The sequence below is a fragment of the Gambusia affinis genome, linkage group LG04 (genome assembly GCF_019740435.1).
Source record: "Gambusia affinis linkage group LG04, SWU_Gaff_1.0, whole genome shotgun sequence".
NCBI lineage: Eukaryota > Metazoa > Chordata > Actinopteri > Cyprinodontiformes > Poeciliidae > Gambusia > Gambusia affinis.
In genome coordinates this window covers 25,741,976-25,760,775 of record NC_057871.1, presented here as the reverse complement: position 1 = coordinate 25,760,775, position 18,800 = coordinate 25,741,976, and the positions used below count along the sequence as shown (strand labels likewise).

At 41.5% G+C, this 18,800-nt stretch overlaps 1 protein-coding gene across 2 annotated transcripts in view; it reads right to left on the bottom strand.

The window, feature by feature from the left end:
• The window catches only part of cacna1ab (calcium channel, voltage-dependent, P/Q type, alpha 1A subunit, b), a 177,069-nt gene continuing 158,269 nt past the window's right edge, over positions 1-18,800 (bottom strand). The window contains exons 50-54 of one of the 2 annotated variants that reach the window (XM_044114792.1): positions 18,637-18,750; positions 15,925-15,960; positions 11,368-11,569; positions 10,166-10,422; positions 1-8,920 (exon numbers count right to left, since the gene is read on the bottom strand). In XM_044114792.1, the coding sequence (XP_043970727.1) occupies positions 8,195-8,920; positions 10,166-10,422; positions 11,368-11,569; positions 15,925-15,960; positions 18,637-18,750 (1,335 nt within the window). In that variant the 3' untranslated portion in view covers positions 1-8,194. The remainder of the gene's footprint in view (positions 8,921-10,165; positions 10,423-11,367; positions 11,570-15,924; positions 15,961-18,636; positions 18,751-18,800) is intronic. The other variant, XM_044114791.1, reaches the window with a different exon arrangement.

The window sequence follows — 18,800 nt, the reverse complement described above, 5'->3', positions numbered from 1 at the left end:
AAACAAATCTACCTGCGGCGTCTTTCAGAATGAAGTAATGAGGATAAAATCCCTCGAAGCAACTTGTTTCGGCTGAGCTCGTGGAAACAAACCGAGAAGACGAGATTAAGGATGAAAGACGTAGAGAGAGAAATGGAAATGGAGATGGGGCTCTTCAGAGATGCGGAGGCGACAGGAGGAGACACTGTGAACATCCGTGTAAAGTTTATGCAGCCAAACTTGTTGCTTCAGAGATCAGATTAGAGGTACTAACCTTCAGGCCTTGTACACATGTAGCTGGGTCTCTATTAAAAATAGAATATCTCTTGTTCAAAAAAATTATCGTAAACAGGGGATTTGTTTCAGATAAGTTTTCAGCCACACAAACACGCTCAAATCCAAACGTGAGCGTTGTTTTAACATGCCAAACATATAGGGGGCAGTGTAGCGCAAAGCTAAAACCTACATCAGCCAATCAGATTGCTTCAAAACAACCTGTTGGGAATTAAACACGGCTGCAGGAAGTTGGACAGATGTGTATGTTGAACTACTTTTAAATAACGTATTAGAAGATATAGACAAGAAAACACAAATGGGAAGTTTTCTCAAATTTCCATTCTGGTTGAGAGTTTTTATAAATAATTTTCGATGATGTTAAACAGATTTTTTGTGTGGCTGAAAGGCCAGAATGCATAAAGATGTATTCATTTTTCTACATTTCCAGCTACATGTGGACTAGGCCTTTATTTCAGGCAGTTTGCAAAAAAATAAGTAAATAAATAAGAATGATATAAATGCCTGCTACATGTAGCTGAAAAAATTCTCAAAACAAAAAAGATTTAATTTACAATTTTTTTTATACAGAATAATTTCTGAATCCTAGAGCCTCAAAAATGCAGGTAAATAAACTAATGCCCATATTTATCAGTCCTAAAGCACTTTCTTGGCTCCATAAAGTGAAAGAAACACAGTCATGTTGCAGACAGACAAACCCTCACAGAGAAATCACACCCACACAGACAGACATTAACTCACTCAGTCTTCTATCTCTCACTGATGACAGAATTAAAAAAAATAAGCTTAATCCTGCTACCTAGTGTTTACAAATGGTATAACGTGAAGAATGTGTATGGAGTGGGAATGAGGAAAATAAATGAGAATTACTGACGATGAACACAGTGAAGTTTTTCCAGAAACTTTATGGAATATCTACACATAAATTACAGAGCCAAAATGTACATCTGATGACATGAGACATGGTGAGAGGATGAGTAAGACACATCACAAGATTATCAACCAACTCCCCCACAGTTCACTCTTTCACACATCCACCAACACACACACACACACACACACACACACACGTTTGCATGGCTATCTTTGTGGGGACTTTCCTCTACTTCCATTCATTTCTACAGCGTAAACCTTACCCTTATTGTAACCCTAACCATTACATACCTAACCCTATCCAAGACTCAAATCACACCTAAGACCTAAATCTGACCCACAAGGGGAAACACTGTTTCCCCTGCTTCTTGTGGGGACCAGGCGTTTCTGATGCCTGGTCCCCACAAGGAGCAGTGGGTCCCCACAACACAGTATGTGTCAGGACAATGGTCCCCACAAGGTATTACAAACAAACGCACACTCACACACACACACACACAGTTCTTACCCATCCAGTGTGGGAATGAGTAAGGGTGAGAAACAGAGGAGATGATGATGCAGTGATAACCACGAGTGGAGAGTCATCATGTCCTGTACAGTGTAAGGCACTGAGGGTTACCTTCTGCAGCTGATGGTGTGACGACACACTTAGACACGCATGATAATGAACAGATTGGCACACATCATTCACACAATAAGGGCTGAAACATCTAATCAATTAGGCCATTAGTCAAATAAATTAAAAAGTTAAACAGCTGATACATTTCCCTGGTTAGGGGTGGAAAATAGCTTACTTTCTAAATTGTTTCATTACAAGTCAAGTTAAAATTTTGTATTTGTGGGGAAAGAATTTGTGTGTATTTTCAATGTTAAAATATGCTCATAAACTTTTGGTTACATTTTAACAGTCAAGCTGTGACAGGAAAAAAAAGTGTAGTTCAGGCTGTAGAAAAAAGTCCCAAAATTTTAGCTGCTGTAAGAATTCAGCTTAAAATCCAGATTTTTTTTTTTTTCATTATTTGTGAAAAAAACATGGTGGTATTCATATTAAAAAAAAATAAAAAACATAAACGCATTCAGTCCAGGGCACAGCTAAAGCCGTGCTACGCTATAGAAAATCCCCTCCAAAAATGTTAGCTTAGCATTGGTGAGTCACATCAGATCTGCTGTGAATATCTAGCTTAAAACTAAGGCTTTTTTCATTATTTCTGAAAAAAGTGTTTTGGCATTTAATTTGAGTTGGCAACTAGTTCAAAAAATAATAAAAACAAAACAATGTAATACAAATACAAATGGTGCTTTAGCTGTTTAGCTAACGCATCAATGTTAGCTTAGCTTTGGTGATCTGCGGTGAATATTTAAAACTAAAGTCTTTTTGTTATTTCTGAAAACATTTATGCATTGGCATTTAGTTAAAAAATAAAAAAAATCCTAATATAAGTGCGGTACATTGAACCTGGGGCTCATCCAGAAGCAGTGCTAAGCTAATGAAACTGCTGCTCATCTCATCAACTTTGGTCGTTCTGTACACAACTCTTTCCCATCATGCACTTTTTGTAACGATCACACATTAATTCTTTAGTTTCACACATTCTTTGTCCATCAAGGATAAACATTTATTTTTCTAGAAAATAATGTAAGAAAATTGGCTTGAAATACTAATTTCAGTCAGTAAAGGCTTGAGTTTCTAGTTTAATGGTGACAGTGAGGAGAAAGAGAAAGACTCCCATTAAATCCTCCAATATTGGTGTATTCTACATCATTCTATGAAACTAGTCCATATTAAAACTTAATTGTTTTTTCTTTCCCAAAAAGGATCTTGGATTTTTTTTAACCTTGCTTTTTCAATGTCTGCGTTAGTGTGAACAGAAAATGTAACTTGATTAAACAGTTTCAGCCTTAGCAAACGTGACCACAGCGAACACATGTCGACTCTCACACACACACACACACACACACACACCCACAGTCACAGTCACAGAGTAAAACGTCTCCCTGTCACAGCCGTAGCCCCGCCCCTCTCAAAGTAGGAGTAGATGAAGATCAGGTGATGGTGGAAAAATGGTGACTTGAGCGTGAGCTTGAAAAATGTTCTGGTGCCATTGTGAAATTGTGTATCAACATCACTGAAAGCTCTGCTGCCGCTCCCACCTGAAGCAGCCTCCCTCCACCCAAAACAGTTCCCCCCGCAGCCCCTCCAACATCAGCCACTCGTCTCGTTTTGGCCCCGGCTCCAATGTCCCGCTGCCTTACACACACACACGCATGCACACACATTTAGTGCTGTACAAGGGGGAGACCTCAGCGTGGCTTTAGCTACATAAGCACAACTTTTGGCAGCACTACTGTACATTAATCCCCATTGTGTAGTGTAGTTAGTTTTTTTTTTTAAAAGAGAGCCCTTTTTGTGTTTTTGTCAACACGTTACCTTACAAATGACCCATTGACACAATTTCACAGCCGACTGAGCGGATGGGTGGTACGCTTGTTAATTTTCCCTTCATCCCATGGGGAAGAAGAAATGAAAAAAGAAAGATTATTTGGATATTAACAGTAAAGAGTGACAGAAAGCAGACATAAAGACAGGTGATGACTGAGGAAAACAAACAACAACTTTGCATTGCCCCCTAAACTGTGTTTCATAAAGCAATTAGATACTAAAAAACAATCAGACAAAACAAACTAGATGTTTGCCTTTTTCCAAACTAATGGGATCAGTTTTTTGGAAAAAGCTCACACGCACACAACATGCGTTCACACAAGGGGAATGTTGTGTGTCTGGATCCGCTGTTACACTTCCGGATGAGCGAGTGGAGCCAAAATGAAAGTTGTGTCGTTTCGGCGGCGTTTCTGCAGGCTTTAGATGGAAATGTAAGAGCTTGGATTGTGTTACGATGTACTTGTGGTGAAAGGAGAGGGGTGAGACCAACAACAAGATACCATGCCAAGTAAAAACCATACAATAACTCAAACCGGGAGCTGCCTGTTCTGTTGCGGTTTCTTCCCTACGTGGTCTAACTAGCTACCTAGCTCTAGAGGGACCTGAGAAGTAAGCAAACAGCTTCGCACCTCTGTAAACCTCTAAGTACATCATCAAGAAACTGTACGTAGGACAACTACGGGACGGACATAAACTGGAGCCATGCCGAAGCCAAAAGGGGCTAGCCAGCTAGCGGGATCTGGAGACGATGGCCGTTGAGTCTTCAAAAGTCAAAAACCGCAAGGCTCAGATTGAAACTGTGACGGTTTTCTTTTTCTTTTTTTGGTAGCTGTTACAAAACTGAGTGCCTGAATGGGAGATATTAAATAGTTCAGCCCATTCTGAATGTGCATCTAGCCTGGTCTCTCGACTTGCTTCCTGACCGTGGCCCAGTCTCAAAATCGCCACACTCCCCATTTTGAATGCTAGCATGGGAGCCGGTGAGATTTAACCTTAAGGCGTAGCGTGGTTGATCACGTCGACTGCACAAGGAGGGGTCGAGGGGTTACTGACGAGAGCAACTGTGACTGGGGAGGCAGGTGGGGCGGGGTTGATGGGGGGGTGATGAATGTGACTCAGATACAGAAGGCACTGTGGCTCTGTAGGGGGCTTTGGAGAACAATCCTCACCTGCTGTAACTTCTTGGATGGTGAGGACAGAAGGTTTTATGGTAAAGCACCCCTTCGCTTCCACCGAACTGACAAATCATAAGCGCCGTCCCCAATCCGATTCACCATGCTATGCTTAAAAACAAAATCACGGTCCCGAGGCAAATAATCTCACGAAAGCAGAAAAGCATGAATCAGGGAGAACGGATCTGCAAAAGGGAAAAAAAAAAAAAAGAAGCAGCAACAGATGTCCTTGAAAAGTAAACCTCACTGTGGATGCGACGTAGCGTGACATGCTGTTTCCTGTTTGATGGATTCGTTTTTGCAGCGCTGCTGTGCTGCAGGTTCCCCTCTGGAGATGTAAATAAGGTCTGCATAGAGTCAAAATGTGTCTGTGCTGCGGTTTGTCTGGGATTTCTGCAATTTGCATGGAAAAAGTAGCATTAGTACGCAAAATAAATAAACATCTGCAATTCTATTTATACTCTGTATTATCTATAACTACATCTAGAACATCTATATTCATCTTCAGGTAATAAACTAAGTCTACCTATGCTCTATTCTTTTAGTCTAGAATTATTGATCATTCAATAACTGTCATCCCTCATAACATAAGGGGTTAAAATATTATTCCAAGGTATTTCTCTTCTGTGGTGTAATGTTGTAATGTCTTTAAAAAGCTAAACAGATGTTAAAGTAAATGAATTGACAAAAAGCTAGATGAGAAAAAATAAGTTGGTTGCTAAAGCATTTTTTAAATTTTGTTTTGTTTTGTTTTGGCAGCGAAAGTTTCCAACTTGCTACAAAGTCACTGAACTGGGCCGGGTATCTTCACGGAAAGGGCCGGAGGTAGGGAAGGTGGGAAAATGGAATGACGAATGAAAAGATACGGCAGCTCTCAGGGCGTGTCAGTGTTTCCTGACGAAGAATCGGATTTATGTTTATCACAACTTTTATAGAAAGTGGAAAGTTGACTGCAGGACGGCGAGAGATCAGGATGTGGCCAAAAAGTCACCGTCCAGTGGAAGAGGAAAAACAGAAGCCGATTACTGCCCTCTAGTGGCCAAAACACAGTCTCAAACGCTGACTGATGCCAACCCTGTACCACCAATGCTTTGCTTTCAGTGCTGGCAACTAACCCCCAAGTTAAACTATAGAGCTAAAAGAAACAAAAAAAGGATTTGAGATTCATAGATCTGTCTTTTTTTTTTTTTGGCAATAAGTCGGACGATGTCAACCTTAGAAGAAGAAGAAACATGTAGAATCAGCTTCCACATTCTCAATATGTTGTACTCCTTCACTCGAAACATTACTGATCTTTGGGTTGGCTTGATGAGACCCTACGGGTCGCTGCAGGACCGGTACTGAGGCTCCTCTGACCTCCGCCCTCCACTATCCTGGAGAGAGAATGCATCTTCGCTTAGAGCTGTGTTACAACACGCAACTCTGCTGAGTGAATGTCCGTAAAACCACCATCCCCCCAAAAAATAATATTGCACGAAGGTTATCGGGAACCCGGTAGACACTAAGCACGGGATACCAACATAAGGGATGGAAAAAAAAAACAAAAAAACTAGATGAACACGGCATATCTGAACTCCAATCAACATGACAGCAAGTCTACATCAACGCGTCTAACATTCAGTCAATCATCACCAGTATCATCATTGTCACTCATTTGTATTGACATTAATGAAATCAAATCATTATTCATTTCTGTTATCATCAACAATAGCAACTTAAGTGTGGTAGAAGTTTCCTTCTGTACGCTCTCTCTCTCTCAGAAGTGTGTGTTTCTCAAAAGACAGGACGCCTGTATGACCCTGTAAACGTTTTACTTCCTTCTGCTCGTCTGTTTGTCAGGTTGCTGAAGCTGAGTTTTCAACAGAAACCTGAGACAAGTGAAAAACCTGTCAATCTGTCAGGTATAAAAAACAAACACCAAAACAACAACAAATCTTTTTAAAAAATGACTCGACTTTTGAGTCAGACAAGAAAAAAGTGAGAGAGAGAGAGAGAGAGTCTGAAAAGATAACTTCTTTTGTGAACCTAAAAGTTAAAGTTTCCTATAAAGCCCCCCTGGTCCCACTCCCACCCGCACCGCTTAGATTTCCTCTCTAGTATGGATTATATCAATCATGCAGGTTTCCATCGGTTTTTGAACTCTGAAAAAGATCAAAGGAGGCTGAGCGAATGCAACAGAAGAACCAAACTCCGAATGTCCGAAGAAGAACAAGAAGAAGAAGTAATCGACAGAAGAAATACTGAAGAAATTAGTCTGGTTTTTCTTTTTTTCCCCCCCATCCTTCCTTTCCTGTCTTCTTGCCACCCGCCAACATTTGTGATGTCATTTCCTGTCAGGTCCCTGTTTCTCTGTATGATGGGTTGATCAATAGATAAGGGAAAGGATTGACAGAGTGACCAGTCCCCTTCTCCGGTAACCTGGGCCCGTCCTCCCGCCGCGTCTTTTCCAGGAAGTGAAGCCTACGTTGGGCGTCACCGCTTTGCATCCGCCGCCGTCTGGACAGGAAGTGATGTCACAGCAGTTCCATCCCCCATCAAGTGAGTCCGTAACAGTAAACAGAGATGATAAAACTCATCGAATATCATCAGCCAGCGCTGTGATTGGCTGGGTTTTGCAGTATAGGCGGAGCTTCCCAAGTTCTGTCCCCTTGAACACAGAGAGAGACCATAAAGATAAAGTAAAAGTACTCCCTTTATTTTATTTTATTTTTTTAAATTGTCACTGTCATGTAAAGTTTCACTGTCCTCTTCATTGTTCAAGTTTCATTTTCTGGAGGCATAGCTTGGCATGTAAGGGTTAGTGAGGGGGATCCTGGTTTTCATCACATCATTTTTTTCCTCTCTAAACGGGTCTGTTTTAGAGCAGAGTCTAAGCGGTGTACTCCTCACTTCAGCTTATTTTCTGCTTTTTTCCTAAGTAGTCCAGCCAGTGAGAGCTTGCGCACACCTAAGCAGTCAGGCGCCAGTCTGAGCAAAGTGCCTGCTAGGCCTTGAAACGATCCCGTCACATTGTTTTAGAACCTCATGCTCCTCCTTGGATCTCTGTTCCCTCGACTCTCTGTTCCCTCTCAGCCTAGACCTCGATGGTGTAGGCTGGTCATGGGAACTGTAGTTCTGAGAGGCAGAGGTCAACCTGTGCCCTGGCCTTGCCTACTGAGTTCTCCGGACTTTCTCGAGATTAGCATAACCACGTGCTGCTTTGTCAAAGATTAGATTTTTCTGCAAAATGTGTAAAAGGCTCCTAGCAGCACCACTGCCCCTCTGCCTCCACCCTAGCATCGTTTTTTTTGTTTTTTTTTTTGTTTTAAGAGTCTAAAGGGGGAGAGGAGGGGCTCTCCAAAACTTTAGCATCACATTGTTCAAAGTTTACATATGTGCCATAGTGCTGGAGGTGGCGGTTCTTATCATCTACTGCTGTCTGCATCTCATGCCGTCGCTAGCACCAGTCATCCTCGTCCGTCTCACTGTAAGGTTCATGTAGGCCCTTGCGGGGCCCTCTGGCGTGGGGAGGCCGGTGGTGAGGGTGCGGCGCCCCTGGCGGTCCCCTCCTATGCGGGGAAGGTGAGGATGAACGGTAGCCATTAGGAACCCTACGTGGATGTGGGTGAGGGGCCGGCGGGGGCCCGTGACGAGCAGTCCTTGGTGAGCGTGGGTGTGGGTGAGGGTTTCCTCCATGCGGATGAGGGTTGCCATGGGAGAGGCTCTGCTCGTAGGCGGGAGGCTCGTGATGCCGCTCATACTCGTAATCCCTCTCGTAGAAGGGCCCGTCACCCTCCAGGCTGTCCCCCGGCGGGGGGCCACTCCAGCGGTTCCGGTGTGGAGACCGAGGCGACCCGTGGAGCGGCGAGTGCGGCGACTGGTGCCGAGGCGAGCGCGGCGAGCCGTGCCTGGACGAGGAGCCGCCGTGGTGCGGGGAGGCGTGACGTGACGGGGGCCGGTGGTGGTAGCCCCGGTCGAGGTCCGGCGGAGAGAAGTGTCGAGGGGAAGGGGAGCGCAATCGCCCCGGGCCCGGGGGGCCGTAGAGGGGCTTTCGGACGGCGGGGGAGTAGGTGACGTGCGGACGAGGGACGGCAGGAGTCTGTGGCAGCTGGCGGCGGCCTCTCCGTGGAGTGCTGGTCCCCGAGGTGGAGGGGACCGGGCTGCCACTTACAGAACTACTCCCCTACAGCAAAATGTAAACAAGGAAAATCAAAACACAGCACAGCAACAAGACCAGAATAGAACAGAACAATGGATAGAGAGAGATAAAGATAGATAGATTGGATTAGATTAAGATAGGAAGAGAGTTTGATAAAACGTCAATGAAGCAGCAAATTGAAGGCAATAAACACACATCAGATTGCAGAAAAGAGAATGGAGAAATATAGAGGAACGAAAAGAATTAAAACACCCATAAAAACACATGAACTGAAATCCATAAGTAGGGTCATGGAAATTACTGTTAACTCTGATGATCATGGGGAAGTTCTGTGGACTGATTCCTCCTGTCCAACCAAAACAGTCTTTGTGTTGCAAGACATTTTTGAACCTGGATTATGGAACAATTGGATTTAGGGCCGGGAACTTAAGAAGCTGAGGTCAGAGAACAGTTCATAACACAGCTACAAAATCTATCTTGAACAGAGAGTCAATCACCTGGATGTAGTGTTACATTCCTGAAGTTTAAGTATTTTATCCAACTTCCCACCAGCCCTGTTTAGTCCACTTTAATCAAACTCTAGTTCATTTGCCTGGACGATCCAGTTCATTTGGGAAGGCGTGAAAATTGCGGACCAAAAAACAGCTAACTCTGGTCTGCCTAAAAGTCTCGGTTTGGTTTAAGTGAACTCTGTGGCGGTACGAATGCAGATATGGATGCAAGTGGACTGGAGACCGCTCCAAAAGCAGGAGCGGACTGTTGTGCAAGGCATTCTGGGTAAATGCAACATGCAGAAAAGCACAAGTCTAACGCTAGCAGGAGAAATAGCTTGTGGACTTTTCCCAAAGACAAAAGAGAAATCATCCAACTGCTAAAATCTCTTGCCACTCAAGTTTTGTTTATATTTCGTGAAGGACAAAGTGTCTTCTTCAGAGGTTGTTGTGTCCTTAAGTGGTTCTTGGTTCAGCACCGTCACACGTAGGAGGTAAACAGGTTGGTTTTGAAAGCAAACACCACCACCAGGAAATGTAACAAATGTGCCAATTTTGTGTCTGAGTCTACGGGTTTACCAGGGGAGAAAAATGGAAGAGCTAACAAACACCTATCATAAGACGAGGTTTGGTAAAACAATGAGGATAACAGGAAACATTCTGTATATTAAATATGTCAGGTGTAAAAAATACAAGGCATTTCACATGAAATGCAGACAAACTACTTGGACTGTTTTTTGGTAAACTGCTGTTAAATCTTGGCGACTTCAGAGCTCACCTGTCTGTGACCTCTCCCGTCTGGCCCTTCGCTGGGGGACCGGGACCAGTGGCGGTCCTGGGGGGGTCTATGTGGGTAGTCATGGCGATCGTAGCGCTCCTTGTCCATTGAGCTGTGATGGTGGTGATGGTGGTGGTGATGACGGCGGTCCTTGGTGCGCCCGCGGTCCCGCTCACGCTCCTTGGGAGGCAGGTCACCTGACTGTGTGGTGGTGCTGAGGTCTGTGCCCAGACCTAGACATGAAATAGATAGGATACCTGTCAAAGTCAGACATGAGGGTTACAAAAGATTTTAGTTCAGGCACCAGTCATAGAAGAACGATTCTTCATGCTCTTAACAGAAGATCATTGTTTCTGTTTCACAGAAGGAAGAGGGCAGACTTTAAAGCACAAGCACATCAAAATAAGAAGAAGTAGGACGTCGAGTGGATTTCATAGAAAACTATTCCATCTTTTATAATCTCCCAGGATGTCCACCAAGCATATTAGAGGATTCTTACAATTAGAAAAACACCTTTAACCATTTCAGCCATGTAAATTAACTTTGCAGGGTCTAATTACCTCATATATATACCGATGTGGCCTTTGATACAAATTGTTTTGTTGCAAAATATAGCAACAGAGTTACTAAAAATTTGCTAAATATTTCCACAAAGTCACTAAAAGAAATGCTAAATATAGCAACCAGGATGCTATATTTAGTCTGATTCTCAGACATTTGTGGAGTTAAATAAAATCCGTTTCTCTTGAAAGTTTCGTCCGATTCCCAATCTCCCAAAATTAAGGAAATCTGGTCCCATTTATCGGTGCACCCCAATGTAAAAATTTAAATCATGTGTAACTTTTCTTATAGTTCATAATTACACACCAATTCCTGTCGGCCCCCATAAAATACATGAAAGTTGGTGTTTGTGTTGCGACAAGGTGTGGAAATGTTTGAAGTGTTTCTTTGCGCCTGTAGGAATTTTGAAATTAATTATCACAGGAAATCCTGCAGTTGCACATTTGCAACTTACGGACAACAGCTGACATTCAACATGTTCAGAGTTCTGCTGCCTTGTCATTTTTCACTGTGAAAGGCGTTGCAAAAAGATTCATGTTCCACTTTCTATTGCTGACAAAATAACCCCCCCACAGACACAGCATGACTTATTTAACGTCGGCTAATCCTTAAAATAAAAAAGGAGCGGTCAACAGAGTCACCTGTGTCGGCGTCTGTGTATCTGGTCAGCGATCGCTGCGAAGTGCGATGGCTTCGGTCCCTGTGCCTGCGCCCGCCGCCGTGTCTCCCCTCCTCGGACACCACCCTCTCCAGAGAGTAGTCGTCCAGCCTCACGCCCCGACCGGAACGCCCGTGGACCAGACTGGAGGTGGAGCGACGCATCGGGCTGTTGTCGGTGATGGTCTTGAGTGACAAAAGAAGAAACACAAAGGAGAGAAAAGAGGTAAGCTAGTTATTACCTCCTGAAAGTTTAGTCTCAGTTGTGAAAGTAAGGACTTGTTTATTTGGGTTTCCACGGAGACGAAGGTGTTAAACGTCTCTTTGTATTATAATTCTATAGTCAGCAGCTGTAGTTTCGGTCTGCGTTGGTTACCTAGAGCCGGATTTGTTTTCTACACTCCTCAGCTTTTACTTAACGAGACGTTTCGAATGATAAATCTCCACTAACTCTTTTTAACCGCAACACTTGCTCATTACTCACGCCTGGGATCCGTACAGAAAAGAAAATGCAGGAGGGAAATCATCCCACATCTTCACAAAGCATGAAGGAATGAAGCCAACAGAGATATTCGCCGACAGGCAGGACAGAAAGACGCAGAGAACAAGCAAGAGGACGAGGAAAACCCCCCACATGCCTCACATGCACATCGCAGAGCATTATTGCACTTCATCATGGTCGGCTAGCAAACAAAGAAAGCCATTCTCATCAGAGAGACGTTCTCTTAGAAAAAGTGGAACCTTCAAAGGAAAATTAAACTCTATAAATTACTACAACTTTCCCTGACAACGAAATGTATTCAACACATTTCAGTCTTAATAGAAAACAAGTGTAAGTATTGCTTTTTGTTTTGCTTTAAGAGTATCATTTGTTACTTTGAAAATTGTGACATATTTGTGGAAATGCGTTTATTCCTGCAGTGTTTCAAGTTCTGCAGTCAAATCTTCCTATTGGTTAGGATGCTACAGTTTGGTTGTCAGCCTCGCTTAGCTCCACACTTGACCACGCCCCCTCAGTCTCTTGGCCCCGCCCACTTTGGCAAAATTTTTCTAAAAATTGTTTGGGGGCGGGGTTATGCTTTCACAGGGACGTTTAGTTACCCTTTAAGATAGATAGTTATTATTTAAATGTCTTCTTTTTAGATGACATCTTTCATTTTACAGCCTCAACTAATCATTACTCTGGAAAGCCAGCGATGCTCTCGACCTTTCAACAGTAATGCTCTCAGTCACCATGGTGACAAGAAATACTTGTCACCATGCCGTCATGCACTCGGAGCAAAAGGTCTCAAAATGTATGCGCTACGATTGATGCCAAGCATGACCAGGAAAGTGCAGAGTTGTGATCATTCAACAGTTTTAAGCTTTTACAAACTCTTTCACAGCAAAGAAAGCAACGTTACAGTACACGGGTTTTGTAGACAGACAACATGCAGAGGAACAAACATGAACTAAAGCTGCTATCAAACATGGCATCATATTGAAGGAAGGGACTCTCCACAAGCCGTCTACGTCCCTGTGTACATGCACACTGAAACAGTACCATAGCAAGATGTGTCATACCTGCCTTTTCTGGCATTTTTATTTCAGAATAAAAGCTTTTTGTTTTGAGATCAGTCATGGCAACATTTCTGTTGGATCAAGAAGGACGGTTTTTCTCCCAAAACTATACAACTATCCAATTTAATTGACCTAAAAAAGAGGTTATATGTTTAATAGTCCTATTTTTACTTCTGTATAGACAAGATGTTTTTACATCTCATAGGACTTCAAGGCAGACACGGGTTGCCAGAACAATTTCTGCATCACTTAAAAAAAAAATTATATATATATATTTATTAATCACATTTTAAATTTCCTTTATATGAAAACTTTGTATAAATACTGTATCGAAGGGAGAAAAAATAATCGTAAGCAGGATCTCATCCTCTTCGTAAGGCTGTCTCAGGAAAACAGAGTATCTTCAGTCAGAAGCTTTGTTGGATTCGCTGTAATACAGACTGCTACAGGAGATCAGCCATTGCCATCTACAATAACTCCTTGAAGACTGAATTAATGAGTTACAACATTTAATTTTCAAATTATCCCACTAATTTGCTGAGATGGAAAGCTCTTTCTCTGAGGTACTGCAAATGAAAAACGGCGTCCCTCAAGGTCCAGTGCTGGGTCCATTACTACTCATAATTTATTTACATATTATTTATTTAAATATTTATGCAGATGACATTATCATATGCTGCTTTCAGTCTGTACAAGTTGCATTTGATGAAATGCAACAACAACCTTTCCAACTGCAAGTTGCTGTGAATGTGGAGAAAATAAAATGTCTGCGTTTTCAAATTTTTAAATCTTGATGAGGGATGGACAAGAGAGACTTTGTGACTCCTTTTAAATTTCTAGGACTTTTAATTGACGATGACTTTCAAAAGGACTACATTCAGTAAAATGGAAAGAACCAAAAATCCTTTCAGGATTTGATTAGAGAACTACGTCCTGCTTTTTGCTTTTGTGTGAAACAGAAATTAGCGGGATGAACCGATGCAGATGATATGAACGCTTCGCTCCATGAAAGATGGTGTACACCGTGGGGCGTTGAGATTTATTACCATCCACGGTACTCACTACTCCACTCTGAAACTGACTGGACATCTTCATCAGTAAATGGTTTGCGCTCATTTCTAAAAACCAGTTCTCCTTTGTAAACAGAGGTCTTTGATCTCAATGGGTCTAACCTTGGCAGATAAAGGTTAAACGAAACAAAAATCATGCATCATCCCCTGTCATCGGCTCAGCAAGCTACAGTTCCAGTATGACCACAAGGTCTTGGACAACAAGCTTCTCCCCCTTGCTCTCCTGCGGCGCCCGTCTGCTGTGAAACTCATGCATGACCGACGACATGCCGGCACACCGCCAACATAGTCCATGCTTTAGTTCGAACCAATCAGCAGAGATGCAACGCAGTTGAACACACACCGCTGTATGCACACCCCCATTCCACCCATCAACACACACAGACACACACACGCACGGAGGACATACAGTTAGATGCTGCGTACGAGCAAAGACTCCCAGCGAAAGTCAGAAGTTAGCAAACGATGGCTGTGAGCAAGCAAATATGGGAACGAGAGAAAGTAGAGCGAACAGAAAGAGAGACTGGGGAAGAGAGGGACTGGAAAAATGAAATCAAACTAAATCTGAATAGTGTAACAAACAACAACAAAAAAAGTCCCAGTTTGATTAAAGAAACTTGAAGTCCCAGGTGGGTGTGTCTCATATCAAGAACACCAAAAGATGCTGCCACTAGAAAAAAATAAAATAAAAAATCAAGCTAACATTAAGTAAAAGAAATTGTCGAGCAGATAGGTTTTAAGTTGAACTCTTTTGATAACAATTCTCTTTAGATGCCTTCCAAGACGTATTAACACTATTAATGTAATGTTCTATCGTCTTGACATTTAGCGTGGCATTTACAGCGATTGTCGGCATAAAAAGTCAAAAAATTTTTTACTGATTATTAAAAAAAACCCCAAAATTAATTTTGATCATGCAACAGCAACATTGTAAGGCTTGTTGGTATAGAGTGACTTTGTAAAGTTACACACGACAAAAACGACCAGCAATAATTTTTAGTGCTAATTTTCATTCTGAAAAAAAAATTGGGGTTAATTTGTCTAAATTATTTTTTCAAAATGTTATTCATCCATTTATAAATGTTATGGTTCCAAACTAAATATTAAATTGGCAAGCTAAACATTTAGCTTCAAACTAAATATTGCGTTTTTAGTTAGCAAGTTAAATATTTAGTTTGGAGCTAAATACTTAGCTTGTTGACTAAATAATTGTTTAGCTAAATATTAAGTTTGAAAACTAAATATTTAGCTCCAAACTAAATAATTAGTTTATTAAGTACTTAACAAGCTAAATATTTAGCTTAGAGGTGAATATTTAATTTGAGGATGCACATTTAGATCATTAATTAAATATTTAATTTTTTTTTTTCATAAGCTAAACATTTAGTTCTTAAACTAAAGATTTAGTCTTCAAACTAAATATTTAGTTTGGTAAGTAAATATCTAGTTAGTAGGCTAAATATTTAGCCAGCTAATTATATATGTAGTTTAAAACTGATATTTACAAATTAATGGTGAAAAATTAACCCGTTTTCTCACTCATGACAGGCTAAATAACAAACTATTGCTGGAAGGTTTTTTGACTCCAGCAGGAGTGGAATGTTTTTATCACTTCTAAGCAACCATTGACAATATTACTCTACTGTACATATGAAGCACCTTTAATGTAATGATCTTTAAAGACAAGAGAAGTAAGAAAAATAGAGACTTCAAATAAAAACTGCTGTACCAGTGAGAGACAGGCAAACTGACGCCAAGTGAACTTTGGTTGAAGCAAACCCGCCTGGCACTCGGAGGAGGGAGATGATGAAGATTCAAATTACAATTTAAAAGTGAACCAAAAATAAAGAGACGGAGGAAAGCAGGAGGGGAGGACTGGAGTCAGACAGGGACGGAGAGAGAGGTACATACACTGAGGTTATTTCCACGGGGCCTGTGTCTCCTCCGCTGCAGAGCAGACAAACACACAGATGATACGTAGAGAGGAGCAGTGTGGCACACACACACACACACACACACACACACACAGAACAGGTCCAAATGTGGCACAGTCACCAGGGCCGAAAGAAGAAGAGGAGACAAAGAAAGAAAGAAAGAACGAATTTAGAGAAGAAAGACAGAAAGAGTAGAGGGAGAGAATGGATAGATTTGATTATGTGGCAAGAAGACAAATAAAAAAGAACACAGTTCAGGTTTGGGGGAAGAGAACGATCAGGAAACAGAAAAAAAGAGAAAGAGAAGCCAGTTAGTACACAGAGACCAGAGTGCAGACCGTGGACAGAGGAGTGTGTGCCGCCCAGGAGGCGGCAGCTACCAGCGTCCATTCGCTCACACTCATAAACACACTTACCAAAACACCACGAGCTCTCTGGAAGGCAGAGCAGTGTTAGACGACAGTGAGTCACAGAGTGTAGACACACACACACACACACACACACACACACACACACACACACACACACACACACTCACTCAAAAAGCTTGTCATTCACTTTCAGAAGGTCCGTTCTAGGCATTGTGAAATCTGAATATCGTTTTACGTTAAATATGTCCTGCAGACAGATGAACTAAACTCTATTTGAAAACAAGCTGCAGATGTTTCTGTCTAACACTAAAGATATTTCCTAACATTTTCTCCCATGTCCCCTGTGTCAGAGGTTGTACTAAAGCCGTCAACCACAGCCAGGGTTTATATTTTTCAACTATTTAAAAAAATAAAATAAAATAATATATATATAAGTAATAAAAATACCAGAGTGAAAGCAACATGACGTCATGTAGTGGGATGTTGGAACATGACTGTGGTTCTTTTTCATGGACATGCATGCATGCATGTGTGTGTGTGTGTGTGTGTGTGTATGACTGCAGCCAGAGGCTTTGAAACCCATGCAACCACACAAGGCAAGAAATAATTAAGAAAAAAATATATATGTTTATGTCAAGGTGTGACTTTATTGACTCATAGCAAGTTCCATGAGTCAATATAACTTGCTATACTCTTTTAGCATAGCTTATTGAAACATTTTATTCTAAATACTTTTAATTTACGTCGTCTTTCATATGCATCCTGCATGTTTGCATGACTCGTTTTTAGTGTATGAATGCTGTAGCTACTTATCACGTTTAGGGAGAAATAAATTGCACGTTTAGAAAGACATTTTGTGATATTTTTTCCTCATTAACCCTCTTCCAAAATCTACATATATATATATATATATACACTGTGATGGAGATATATATATATATATATATATATATATAAATGTAAAAAACAAAAATAAGGATACAGATTGGCACCTGTCTTATGTTTGCTTTTGTTCTTTTGTGTTCTTTAGATCGACTGTTCCGAAACAAAGTTCGTTGTGCTTCTGCACAATGACAATATAGGCTAATTTAATTTTCTCATTAAGTTGGATATTTTTTCTTGTTAAGGTTTGCCAATCAATCAGAAAGTCAGCTGGGAGTTAACAGGCTTCTTTCACATTTATTCTCCGTATTTTTCAGCATGGAGCAGCAAAATCTGGCAGTCTTGCATAAATCTGTCAACTTGTTCCTCACCAAATGATCAAGAAACACTAAATACCGGCGAATGACTATGGAAAACGTTGCCCCTGGCAACAGCTCACACAAGACGGACACACCAAGGATTTAATGGGAATGAACTAATAAATACAAAAGAGGGAAGGAACATAATTAGAGCTGGGTGATCAATTCATTTTTATCGATAAATTCAATTTTCTATGTCTGAAGATCTTTTTTTTCCCCCCACCAACAAACTCTTTGGGTTTCCGCAGTTCAGAGGAAAATTCACCATCTTTTGCTAGAAGAGTGTTTGTTCCAGCTTCTGTTTAGTGTCAGGCCATTTCACAAATATTTAAAATATGTTCAGTCATTTGTAATTTTTTCGTTAAGGAAAAAAGTAAGAAAAGAATGGTTTAAGATGGGAAATCAAATCTGGCATGAATGAATGTGAGATTTTATTTTTTGTATTATCACCCAGCACTAAACCTTATATAATTCACATAAGATGTCCAAGTGGTCAGTTTGGATGAACTTATTTCGTTATATCAAAAAAAGAAGTCAAACTTCTGACGTGGAATATTGTCTTTCTAGATATGCATCTCTATACGTATTTAGGCTTTCTCGTCTTTAGGCCCAGTTAGAAAACAAAAAGTGGCGTCGGGAGGTGATGAAGGACATGCAGGTCAACAAGGCAGCGGGAAATGAATGAAAAAGTCTTTCTCAAAAAAGTTGAGTCTGCATGATCGAAAAAAAACATAATTTGCAAAAAAAAAAATAAATAAATAAAATCTTCATAATCTAACCAATAATAATGACTGTTACAGGTATTACTAGGCATTCTGCAAAACATCAGGATGCTAAATATTTTGGTGCCGAGTATATTTCCGACTATTAAAATCGTTAAACCTAATAATGAAAACAACTAAACTCATCGCAGAGCACTGCTGATGTCTTTCTGTGAGTCATTGTCAGACTCGTCTCGCTCGGGACGAGAAGAGAAGAAAGACTTTGACGATTCACTTCAGACTAATGAGCTGACGACGGGAGGCGAGGATGGAGGGGGGAGGTGTGTGACGGTGGCGGTGGGATGAACGTGCTCACTTGGTTGTCTGCCGAGAGGCGGGGCATGGAGAGCGTCCGCCCATGCCCGTCCACTGGGTGACAGGGCTCAGTGTCGGAGTACCCGTCCCGCCCCATCTCCCTCATCTCTACCGTCTGCAAAACACAATGAGAGGGGGGGGCGTGACCGCCGTCTGCTGAGCGAC